We start from the raw sequence: 12,901 nt of genomic DNA on the forward strand, positions 1-12,901 counted from the left end.
CCAGACTGCTACGTGTCCCAGTGCTACAACGGGGGGACCTGCAAGGAGGCCTTGTACACTTCAGACTACATTTGTCAGTGTCCAAAGGGCTTCAGCGGGACTCAGTGTGAGATCAGTAAGTACTCAACAACCTTGTCTTTGTTACTTTGTCACTTCATTTGTTTGGAGCAGTAGTCCCAAACCCCAAAATATACCGTTTAAAATTATATCATGGTGCAAAAAAAAACAGGAAAACGTCACAATATCGGATAAATTATTGATCTGTCCTTTAGTGCTGCTTTAAATGGCCCATGTAGCTACTCGCTGGCGACTCCACTATGCCTAGTGTCTGCTGATTTACTTTAAACATTGATTAAAATGTTCTACAAGCATGTTATTAACGCTAGATAAGGTCACCGTCTGATTAGATGACTCAAATAGTAGGTGTTATGCTCTTTTGTCTCACCAGAAAGAGACATGATCGTAACCACGGAGAGACATTCTGGGGGAAATAATGTTGTTGTTTCTGCGGGTGACGTTTGAGGCTTTGGGGAGACCCCACCCTCTTTGTGGGATAATTATTCAAACCCCAATGGTCGCAAGTGTTTTCAGAGTCTCAATAAATGTGATGGCATTGTAGTCATCATAGTTTTTTCTTTCAAACCACTAATAAGAAAAATGCGAAACAAATTTTGGAACAGTGCAAATGTTTCCAGATCAAATAAACACACTTTCTTTGGGGTCAGTATGAATGAGTCGCCACAGCTATTGTAGCAACATTGTAATGAGTGATACTGCCTCCAGTTTATCCCGAGTGCTTTTTTGTCCACCAGACACCAATGAGAGGTGTGCTGCAGGGAAGGGAGAGGGGTACCGCGGCACGTGGAGCATCAGCCAATCAGGAGCAGAGTGCATCAACTGGAACGCCACATCTCTGAGACGGAAGAGGCACACGGCGAGGAAAGTGGACGCCAGCAGTCTTGGACTGGGCAACCACAACTTCTGCAGGTACCTGACTTCTAATAAATTCTACTAAATGTTGTGTTTGTGCAATGAAATCTACGATTATTTCCCCTAAAAGAAGGAATGAATCAATGAATTCTGTCATTTCAATAAATGATTTGATCCGAATGTAATGATCTGACAAAGAGTCTCATCTCAGCATCTTGGCTTTTCTTTTCCTCACCTAAGGAACCCTGACAATAATGACACTCCTTGGTGTTACATCTATAAAGGCACTCAGATTGTCAGGGAGCGCTGTTCTGTGCCCAGATGTCCTGAAGGTACGGCTTTTAGCTCTTAGGCTGAAATCACAATAATGAAAACAATTAGTTGAATTAGTTCATTGTTCCTCTCTGTGTTTATGAGCAGACAAGTACCAGGAATGTGTGCTTGGCTCCGGCCTGTCATACAGAGGCACGAAATCCATCACCAGGAGCGGTTCTCGCTGTCTCCCGTGGGATACCCCGATTGTCAAGCACAAGCTCAACAATGCGTGGAGATCCGACGCGTTGGAGCTGGGGCTAGGCGGCCACAATTTCTGCAGGTACAAATACTGGCACGTGTGTTGCATGCAGTAAAATCAGGATACCTTAGGATTTAATGTCATCTTCTTTTATCCAATAGAAATCCAGATGGGGATGTAGGTCCATGGTGTCACACCTACAAAAACATGATGCTGACCTGGGAACTGTGTGACATACCTAAATGCTGTGAGTTGCCTTAGTAACATGATCTAATGGCTTCCGAAGCATTAAAGTAAGAGCATCAAGTTTATCAAACTGCCTCCACCTGTCATTTTAGTGAGGCGTCCAGCGACTATCACCACTTCCGGCCCCCGAGGCCCCACCGCCACCAACAGAGGTAGGACGTCCCTCCGTCCTCAGAGGTGTTTGGTGCGTGGCAGACATCTCTAACCGTTTAACCATCGTGTCTACTTCGTAGCAACATGTGGCCAGCGGTTGGACAACACCCTGAGTCGCCCGGCGTTCCGCTTGTTTGGGGGAAGAGAGAGCGACATCACGGAGCAGCCGTGGCAGGCGGTCATCAATGTTTACCAGGCCCGTCACAAGAAACACTTTCACCGGTGTGGAGGAATCCTCATCAACTCCTGCTGGATCCTGTCTGCGGCACACTGCTTTGACGAGAGGTAACAGTGGCCTCCACGCATGAACGCAACGCAGGATGCCATGCTTGCATGCAAACATTTCTCGTGTGTTTTTCAGTGATAAAGTGGAAAAACTGGAAGTGATATTGGGAAGAACGTTTCGGAAACAGAATTCCAGCAGCGAGCAGATTTTCAAGGTTGACAAGTACTGGGTCCATGAGAAGTTTGACACTGAGACATATGACAATGACATCGGTGAGTGAACGCTTACAATTCTTTTTGCTTTTACATGCATGATGGAACTTATTTGTTTTAATTTAAGTGCATCCAGATAACAGGGTGTGCCGATGATTTATTTGTGTCATATTTTTATTTATTTATCTGAATCTGTTCATTATGTTGCTTGCCTGACATTTAAGTTAATGCCAAAAACACATGGCTTGTTCTGATACCTTACCAATAGTAGGATAGGATATCAACTGGTATTTTTATGGTTTAATTTAAATAAAAGCCTTGATTGTTACAAATTATTCTCATTTGCATTCAAAGGAAAACTATGCAGGGCCATCAGTTTATATTAAAACTAAACAGGATTTTAAAACAGTTCTTGAATTATGCTGCACCGAGATGCTATAAACTGAATGATAAAATAATAATTGAAAAACGTAACCATATTTCTCACCACTTTTGTTGATGTGGAACCTTAAGTGGGCAGCAAAGGCTTGTTAAAACTTTAAATCATCCCTTAGTCTCCATCCCACATTTCCCCATTGCATCACCCTGACTTTCCTCTGGTCACGGTCCACTCGCAGCTCTCCTGAAGCTGAAGACGGACGTTGGCATCTGTGCTGTAAACTCTCCTGAAGTTTTTCCTGTGTGTCTGCCTGAGCGTGGGCTGGTGCTGCCCGACTGGACCGAGTGTGAGATCTCCGGCTATGGAAAGGACTCCGAATGTGAGCACACATCTCTCCTAAACTCGTGACATTCTGCAATATTGCATTACTTATAGTGAGGCAAATGCACAGAGTGAGTTGGTGGAATTCAGTCGACTGACCAGCAGAGGGAAGTGTGAGGTTTTCCACAAAACGTCTCTCTGGACAGATGTTACAAGAGGCACAAACGTCCCTCTCTCCTCAGTTTCTGCAGAGTACTCGGAGCGCGTAAAGAGAGGCTACGTTCGCCTGTGGCCCAAAGAACGCTGCATCTCAGACGTGCTTTCTGGGCGCACAGTTACCTCCAACATGCTGTGTGCAGGTGATACCCGAGGTCTGGATGATGCCTGCAAGGTGAGAATTCCAGATTTCGTTTCTGGCCATTTTCATTTTTGAAGAATCTAGGTTAATTTCTTCTATTTATTTTTTGAGATTCTAAGTTTATTTCTAGTGTTTCTGTGTTTATTTCTAACATGCATCCTACGTATATTGCACAAGTCAGTTTCTACAGTTTCTTTGTTTTGTTTTTCTTTAGCATTTTAAAACACAGATCAACTTGATCAATGTGCAATGTAAAATGAACTATAAAGTGATAACTAAAAACACAAAGACAGATATGCTAACTACGACGCAAAAAAAAGAGCAGGGACATCATTCATTCTGGATTAACAGAGGCAGACACTTAAACCTTCTTACTAAACTAAATTATGTTTTTTCTTTCCTTTCCTCATCCTCCACAGGGAGACTCCGGTGGGCCGCTCGTCTGCCAAAGCAACGGCAAGATGAATCTGTTGGGTGTGATCAGCTGGGGCGATGGCTGTGGGCAGAGGGATAAGCCTGGGGTCTACACCCGTGTGTCACATTACATTGACTGGATCAATGGCAAAATCAAGGCAAACCCAGTCTAGATCAATAAGCAGTGCATTTAAGGCGTTGATTGGTGAAACCCATAATGTCAGTGGGACAAACGGTGAGCACACATGTGTTCACCATTGAGAGACAGACAGAGAGAAGGCCAGTCTGCTTCTCTTCTCTGTTGAGCCAGATGGAAACTGATGGAGGTTTCAAGCCAGCTGGAACACTTCCACAGAGACGCATCAAGAGACCTTAAATAGGAATTTCACTCCCCGCGGTCTGGCGTTGTCTGTTCTTTCCTGTGTGGAATGTGACATTACGTTAAATATGATCTATAATGATCTATAATAATTCCTCTTTTAAGGCAGACAGAGCTTTCCTCAGCACTGAATCCACAGAACTGGATGTTCAGGCTGGGAACATAGGAATGATCAGTATGCACCTTTGCTCATATCTCCCTGTATTCTTGCCGGTTTGTAGAAATCACAAGGGTGCAGTTCCTGTCAGAAGTAAATGTGGCCTGAAAGAGTGCTCCATTCAACACGTTTTCTTTATGCAGTACATTCATTCACATTGGAATGTTCATATTTTGTCTTCCTTAAGTGAGGTGGGATTTTCTCCATCAGTTTCAGCGTAACATCTTGTGAATGGGGCTTACTTTATTGCCCGGGTTTAGACAGGCGGAAACAGGAAACTCTGAGATACCCTTCGGCATCACTATAGCAACAGCTCACTTGCTCTACAGATTTGTTTTAACCTGATTTTGAGAGCATTTCTCCACCAGCCCCCTGGATTGAGCACATATTGTGTTTATTGCACATGACTGGAGGCAGTTTGTTTTTGCTGTTTCGACATTAAACTTCAGAAGCTTGTGTCCTTAACAAACTCACTTTATTCTATGGATGTGTTTTAAATGTTCATACTAAGTTAATATTTATGTGTATTTTTCATAATGTTTTGTACTGATTTTGTACTGTGTCTTTGTACTGTAGTTTTATTATTTATTGTCACTATTTTCACTGTAACCACAACTAACAACATACTCCTTTGTCAATAAATAACATTTGTAATACATATATGAAATTATTCTCTTAATGTGTCATGAACTTGTGGAATATCATAATTTCCTGTAGATCATTAATTACACCAGGATCTATTAAGGTTAAAAAAAGCAAATCCAAGCTCTCATTTTATCAGCTTCAGTTTTGATAGAAACATTCCTGTATGATGAACGATGAAACACTGACCGGGGGGAGAAAAAGGTTTTCTGATGAGTTAATGTTTAAGTTCAACTTTTTCTTTCATCATTTTATCATTTTGTTTTAAAGTACTCGTACATGATAATGCCGTATTCCTACATTTGTGGACTGCAACGTCCACAACTCAGAGAAATCGCAGAATGATTTCCTAGATTAGCGTTGATTTTAGTTTTTGAATATCTGTGAAAGGAACTCAAAGTTCAAATCACACAACATACAGTTAAGCAACTCCCCAGATTCAATGTTTTCCACTCTCAAATGATATATTATTCAATCTAGCTGACACGTCGGGACGTGCGTATCTGTTGGTGCTTTGGGATCAGCATTCAAGATTCAGTAACTAAACCTGCTCAATCACTTCACTTCATTTATGGCAGTGTTGTGTATCTGAAGTTCCCTTTTTTGATTGCAATAGAGTAGAAATGTGATGCGACAGTTGCAGCAGCGTGTAAATCAATTCATTACTTCTGTTGGTGACCTCACCTTTCGGAAGTTGATGTGGGGAAATGTGGAGCTGCGCTGGAGCTGTGCGGTGGCCACAGGCCATTTCAAAGCAGCGAGCGACGTCTGCAGGAAATGCAAATGAGGTCAGTTAGAGTCGCTGACTTTCATCCTCCAAAAGCACTTTGTATCCCAGACCTGAAAACCAGACGGTTCTCAATGACCTGAGGTGTGAGACTCGACCTGATGCCGCAACAATGGTACAGTAGAGTTTTATTTTTGTTTACATTCTGAGAACTACAACTGGAGTGACAAGGAAGTGAGCAGGTGTTGTCAGGTTCACTGCTGGAGTGACTCAGTCTTCTGTAAACCACCTTGTTGCTGCTTTTATTTCAGCACTTTTTTCTTTTGGAGTTCAGAAGGACGGTGGCTGCTGTTAAAGCAGAGATGAGATCATTTCCTCTAATATGTTTCACTGCACAATGAAGCATCTGAGCGGTGAAACATGTCCGCTTAGTTGAATTACTTTAATGAGTGGATTTCTTTTAAGGATTTCTGTGAAATCTGAAATAGGAACAGTTCTAATAAGTAATATCACAATTAAAGTAAAGGCATACATAATTTATTTCAGTAAAGTAAAGCTAAGTTATTTGGTTGATGAATGAAGCTTTGGTAAAACGTAATCAGCCGTTTCTTAGCAGCTGGTTAATTTTCTGTTAATATCTAATGTGATTACTCAAGATAACCGACAAAGCAGATCTATTGTCCCAGCAGTGAAATATGCGAATGATTCTCAGTGGCTCTTGTCTCTGTTTGCATTAAATTTCACTTCTGCTCACCTGACATTTTCCTTTTTCCGGATGCTTTTTACCTACAAGTAAAAGCAGGAGACTCCACAGTATGGTTAGCATAAAGTCGAACAGCGTCACTGTGAAGAGATTTGGCCTTAAAATGCTGCCACTTCTGTATTAATAACTACGTGACAGAATAAAGTACATGCCTTTTTAAAATCATCTTTTGGCTTCTCCACATCCCAACAGTGGGTTGATGAAATGACCTGTTTTGGGACGCACTGCGTGAGACATGAGAGACAGAACCTCTGCACACCCTCCCTGTCTATAACATTTGCTCTACTTCCTCAAAAGCCATGTGGGAAAACTCAGATTCTCTGTCTCCGCCTCTTCTGCTCTGCCTCAAAATTAAAGTTAATTACAGTATTTGAGTAAATGTACTTGAATACTCTAGATGAAGCTCAATTGTCCATCATGGTGACCCAACACCAAAAGCAGCTACTGACCTAGATCTGATGCTGATAGGTAACTAAAGGTCAATGATTACCAGAGAGGTATGCAGTTCAGTTTATTTAGACAATGTTAAATCTCTGAATGCTAATCTCACGCTTCTGTGCTTTTCAGAGCTTCTTTGGAAAACTGAAGAGCTGGTAATGTTGTGGCGTTTAGAACAACTCGCTGTTTGTGTTGTGTTTTTTATTCTGCCCATTATACTAAGTTGTAATCTTCTCTTGTCTTCCTGTTGGACACAGTGGGTCTCCAGCTCCACCCAGGACAGGTGAGATTTAACCTCACATTTTTATTTAAATATTGTTGTCCCTCTTGTGTCTTGATGGATTCCAAATTAATTTCCTCGCTGGCTTTTTTTCTCAATATTTTTCAGATAACAGTTCAGGATGGCCACAGGATGAGTTTGTAAGTTTATTTTTCTTTGTTTTACAGGTTGTGGAATTTTAGAACGTCTTTATCTCATCTTATGAAATTGTTGCAGCATTTCACATAAAATGTGTTGCTTCATTATGTGGGGAAACGTTATACATGAAAGTTTCAGTTTCTACTTTTTTCTACTAAATAATTATCTTATATGCATCTTCATTAATGTGAGATAATGTCATCTTTTTATCATTGCCCTTTCATCACTCACCAACCAAAGTTGTTCATATTGACCTCAGTGTGATGTAAAATGGAAATGACAGGCTTTCTTTGTTATTGGTTATATTATCATGAACTAAATACAAAATAATAACAATAATAAATCTTATACTAAAGTCACAATATCATCAAGCGCCTCTGCTAAATTCTACTGGCAGGATGAGGAGGAAGGCGATGTGTATGAAGCGCCCCCCTGTGAGCGTCCGGTTGTGAAAGTCCAAGCAGACTGGAGGAAAGGGGAGGAAAATCTTTACCTGGGTAAGCACACTGCACCGAAACAAACTTAGTGTAGAAACCGTTTAAAGCTGGTTCGTTGTAGAGCAGCCAAATAAATCCTCAACATTGTGTAACTTGGTGCTCTTTTCTGCAGAGAGGATGTCCAGTCCTGAGGTTCCTCAGAGGCAGGCTGCTCCTCCACCCAGATCAGCCAAAGCCTCGGTACCAGCAGCTCAGTGTTTAAGTCGGCCTCTGAGTGTCTCTAGAAATGTGTTTTCATTGAAGTGAATTAATTCAACTGTCTCATCTGCAAACCAGACACCTCAAAAATGCATTGACGAGTTCAAATACTTCCCCAACACAAAGAAACGTGAGCAATTCTTCAGTATTTATTCATTACTGTCCAAACCTTTCACCATTTTCAACCACATCTTCCTCTCTGCCAGCACCAGAGATAGATAGGAACGAGAAACCTGGGAGACAAAAGACGTTGCCTCCTCCCCGGGGCTGCCCGGCTCCTCTTCCTCCTCCATCTCCCGAGTGCAGCGCTGAAGAAGGTACAGTAGAAACTTCTCCCCAAATATAAGCCTGTCATAAAAGTGGTCACCTGTAAAGGATTATTTACTGAGGGGAGGGTTTTGGCTGCTGCACACCTGTTGCCTCATGGATATTTCCCTGGCAAAAAAAAACCTTGAGCCACACAGACATGCTGTGTTAGTTTGGGATACAAAAGGGCAAATCAGAAGTCAATAAAAAGGTTGAAACACAGGCACCGGTAACCAGATCCTGATTTTATGATTATCCAGGTCCTGATTTTATGATTAACCAGATCCTGATTTTCATCACTCTTTTCTGGGAACTGGATGTTGACATCTGGCTCAGTGCGGATGGTTATTATAATCTCACCCTTACGGCCAATGATTTTGGGGTGATACTGGGTCAACAGTGATGGTCAGTTTAAAGCTCCTATTTAATTATAGATATCAGGCTATGATTACATTATTGAGAAAAGAAAAGACTGCCACCCTGTGTGTTGCTACAGAACTACAACTCCAGAACTAAAAACGTTCAACTTCATCAGCAAACTGATGACAACGTGATCTGCAAGAATACCAAACTGAAGAGTATAAAACCAAACCCCAACCACAGAGACTATCTATAGCAATAAAGCAAACTTTTCCTTTTCATCTCATTAACCGTATCTAACATCTGAAGAAACTTGCAACATTATTCAAAAACAATGTACAATCGTTGTCTCCAACTACGCCACTATGCCAAAACTTTCTATTGGGATTATGTTTGATCTGATTCTATTTGTTATCTGATTCCTCCATCTGTGAAATTAATGACATATCTTACGCTGTAATATTCTGAATAATGAAAATAAAAGAATATTTGTATTAAGTAAGGGACTGAGGTGCGACACCTTCTCGGGCTACCTGTGTTTCACTCATTTATGAAATCCTTTTTGGGACGGTTCACCACCAGAACACGATCTGATACAAAAAACAATGCCAATCAGTGTTTTCTTTCGGAATTTCAGATGTATATCTGGATCCAAATGAGGAACAGGTAAAGTTCACTTTATCCACTAACCATTTCCCCCTTTTGCAACATATTAGACATAATTTCAAAGGAAAGTGTCAGGCCAGTTGAGCCGGTCAGAGATTCATTACTAAATGATCATACTGGGCACAGATCAAGCTCAGAGCCCCCTGAATGAGTTAACTGTAAGATGGATACATAGATCAATGCTTTATTGGGCTCAAACAATATTTGGGATAAAAGCAAGAAAGTAAGAAATAGGCCATTTAAATTCAACAGAGAATTTTAGGAAACTAGAACCGGTATCTCTGGTATTATTAGATAATTTATTGTATATTTTGTGTCATTTTTTTAGAGTACCGTTTTTAATATCTGTGTAGAGGAGTGCCATTGTAGATCAGCTTTGATAGGAGGCTTTGCATATTACAGTCAGGCAGCCCCTCCCAATCTCCAATCTGAACTGTCTATGTTAAAAAGCCTGGTTAAGCAACAAAGTAGGACTAGATTTGGATTTAGACAAACACATATACAGCAAGGAAATGTCCATTTACAGCACATTTTAATATAGTTTTGTGGAACGGGACAACTCTGATCTACAAGGATTCCGTAGGGGAATCCAGACACCAGGAAGAATAAGGCTTATATATAGTCTTAAATAACATATATACTTTATATGAACATAATTATTAAATATCAAAAACAATAAAGTTATATAGCTACTAAAAGGGGCAATGAAAACATGAGACTGCAGTATCAGGAGATTAAGTAAAGTAAGGTGTGACGTGTCTGTTGTAGCGGCCGTGCAGTGTGAACATGTGAATTGACACTGTCAAGCGTAAATTCCATTCTAGAAATGCTCACCCAAGATTTGTCACTACTACAACAAGGAGCAGCTTTATTATCATTAAACACTTCAATTTCTACAATGAAATTGCAAGGTTAGCGTGGAGAGTTAATCCACATTGACCAACATGCGCTGATAAATTTGCCCTTTTGTGTTTCAGGACGAGGAGCTGTACTTGGAACCTACAGCTGGTAGGATGCGTGGCTGCGAGAGACTCATTGACAGGCATTCAACCTGCTCATTTTCTTGTGCCTGCTCTCCAGCTGCTTGCGCACCGATGAGGACCCCCCAGCCCCCCAGGACAGCACCTGCATCCTCCTCCATGCGCATGTAAGTACAAGACAACCGGAGCGGGGTGAAATGCACTAACCTGTTACCTGAAATAACCTGTGATGTAAACTGTCTGCCTATAGCTTCATACTCAATGTCACATCAAACAACTGTGCTGCCGTGGTTTAGCAACAAAATGCAAACGTGCTAGATATTACAGAAGCATTTACACTAAATGTCTTGCAATAAATAGCAAATAAAAATGTACATTCCCTCTGTCTGTCACAGAATGAAACCTCCAGTTCCAAGAGCTAAGTCTGTGAGTGTGTCTATAAGTTTTATCATTTTATCCCAAAGATTCTTTCCTCATCTAAAATAAAACTACTGGTTTGGAAGTATTTTCATTCTTGCTTGGCATGTTTACTTTCCAGGCAGGGCATTGAGCGCACTAACTTTTATTCCCTCCCGTTCAGAATTTAGTTTTGTCTTTTCTGAACGAGGTAAAAGCAGGTAAACAGATACTTTACTCAAATATCACGACAAACCACATTCAAAATAAAGCACTTTTTCCAATAATGAAGAACATATCTTATCTTTATGTTCCTCAGTTGAAGTAAGACGCGCCACATTTCTCCCCAAAGTCCATAAACCAACTCCCGATGTGAAGCCTGCAAGCCTGAAGGAAGCCAAACCAAGGTAAGAGGTGAGGAATAAAAGACAGGTTGAATAGACAATGAAACCACAATGATTTACATTAGTTTATTTTTACATCTGCAAGTGTTTTAATCAGAATTAAAGCCAGCACAAAGTATTAACCTTCCTGTCTTTATGTCAGCCCATCCAGTCCTCTGAGGGAAGACACTAAACCAGTGGGTAAGCTCACCTTCATCAGGAACAAAGCCTCACAAATGGTCTGAGTAGATTCCCCTTTTAACATAATCCAGATATGTTTTTGACCATTTGACAAATACATATTTTCCAAACTTGTAGTTGACAAGTATAGCATGTTTTTCTGTCTGTTTTTAGCCCCACCTAGGGGTAGGAGGTCAAGCAGGCAACATGGGAATGAGGTGCGGTATCCGTCTGTATGGAAAACCTCGCTAACACGAGGGATGACTGCGCTACTCATTGATGTCCGTGTCATATTACAGGACAAGGAATGGTTTACTGGAGACTGTAACAGGAAGCAGGCCGAAGATCTCCTGTTGAGGCTCAACAAGGTAAAAGCAGGAATTCTTCATTTCATGGTATAATGACACTTTCTACTACTGTTTTTACTTTAAATCAAACCCTCATTCTTTATTCAATGCTCCGTTTCCCCCCCTTTTTTTTGTCTCTTCCTGTAGGATGGCGCCTTTCTCATCCGACCCAGCTCGGCCCAAGGCGCCGGGCAGCCATACACCCTTGCTGTGCTCTTCCAGCAGAAGGTGTACAACGTTCCTGTTCGCTTCCTGGAGGAGACACGGCGCTATGCCCTTGGAAAAGAGGGGAAAAAGAACGAAGAGGTGAGGGCCAATTGGGCAGGTTGGGGAGCGAAGGGAAGGAGTCGATTGCAGGTTTTTTTTATTTAACCGCCCATCTCCCTTTTTTTTTGTCTCGCTCGTTCAGATTTTCGCCACCCTTGATGAGATCATTTCGCACCACCGGAATAACTACCTGCTTCTGATTGACAGCAAGAGCCAAGCCAAACACAAAGTGTGTTTAACCCACCCTGCAAACCCTTCAATGTTCACTATGTAGAGCATTCTGTGCTGCATTCTAATCAGACAGATATTGATAACTGCACAGTTTGTACATCGATCTCATTGAATCATGTAGTGTGTCACCATAGTAGGTATCACAACTAGTTACAGTATATATATCGACTGGTGTGGCTACTCTTCAGAGTATTCCTAAATGTCTACACACCTAATTCTATAAAACCTTTATATGTTGAAGACGCTACATTGCATTGATTATGTCAGTGTTACCCACATCCTGTATGTGATGCATGCTCGGAAGGCTTTTGAATAAATGAAACGGTTTTTTTCTGAACACTGCAAACTGGCAGAGTATTGTCTAAATGACTATAAATAGACTCGTTACTGACATGTAACACTGGTTAAATAAGAAATATACAAAAAAAGGAGTCAACTTAAAGAGACCACCATAGAGCAACATTAACATAACAATATAACCCACATCTCACTTTCTCAATTTAACATTGTTTGAGGCCAGAAACGCATTCTGTAGTAGAAATGATGCAAACGTCTGTAAAAGCATATCCTCAGGTGTAAAGCAAAGAGATACCTGGAACCCCCCCCCCCGACATAGACCTGCGTGTCATCCATTGAACAAACTTCTTAATAAACATGTGCATGAGTGAGTGTGCCTCTGTGGAGACCATTCAGAGGGGGGGGGGCTCCTCTCAAACCCAGATTTCGGGGGAAGGGGTTGTGGCGGAGGGATACAAAGTGCGCGTCTTCCTGCCTCTATTGACAGCAGCTCCCAAAGTAAACAAACATTCAGGA

At 41.4% G+C, this 12,901-nt stretch overlaps 2 protein-coding genes across 2 annotated transcripts in view; both read left to right on the forward strand.

Moving 5' to 3' along the window:
• plat (plasminogen activator, tissue) overlaps positions 1-3,926 on the forward strand; it is a 4,900-nt gene extending 974 nt beyond the window's left edge. Inside the window, exons 2-12 of the mRNA XM_068760838.1 lie at positions 5-115; positions 813-987; positions 1,171-1,262; positions 1,351-1,525; positions 1,606-1,691; positions 1,783-1,842; positions 1,924-2,128; positions 2,205-2,341; positions 2,899-3,039; positions 3,224-3,372; positions 3,759-3,926. Coding sequence (XP_068616939.1) covers positions 5-115; positions 813-987; positions 1,171-1,262; positions 1,351-1,525; positions 1,606-1,691; positions 1,783-1,842; positions 1,924-2,128; positions 2,205-2,341; positions 2,899-3,039; positions 3,224-3,372; positions 3,759-3,926 — 1,499 coding nt within the window. The remainder of the gene's footprint in view (positions 1-4; positions 116-812; positions 988-1,170; positions 1,263-1,350; positions 1,526-1,605; positions 1,692-1,782; positions 1,843-1,923; positions 2,129-2,204; positions 2,342-2,898; positions 3,040-3,223; positions 3,373-3,758) is intronic.
• Positions 3,927-5,708: 1,782 nt separating this feature from the next.
• Positions 5,709-12,131, forward strand: si:dkeyp-117b11.1 (SH2 domain-containing protein 6). Its single transcript, XM_068760840.1, is given in 20 exon segments — positions 5,709-5,750; positions 5,753-5,833; positions 6,989-7,014; positions 7,117-7,142; positions 7,248-7,279; positions 7,675-7,774; positions 7,887-7,954; positions 8,051-8,102; positions 8,179-8,289; positions 9,276-9,304; positions 10,282-10,312; positions 10,385-10,451; positions 10,680-10,710; positions 10,865-10,901; positions 10,991-11,087; positions 11,227-11,264; positions 11,418-11,461; positions 11,543-11,611; positions 11,738-11,896; positions 12,000-12,131. Coding segments are annotated over 20 exon segments (1,272 nt in total).
• Positions 12,132-12,901: the final 770 nt, after the last annotated feature.

Source organism: Brachionichthys hirsutus, chromosome 4 (genome assembly GCF_040956055.1).
Source record: "Brachionichthys hirsutus isolate HB-005 chromosome 4, CSIRO-AGI_Bhir_v1, whole genome shotgun sequence".
NCBI classification, from domain to species: Eukaryota; Metazoa; Chordata; class Actinopteri; order Lophiiformes; family Brachionichthyidae; genus Brachionichthys; species Brachionichthys hirsutus.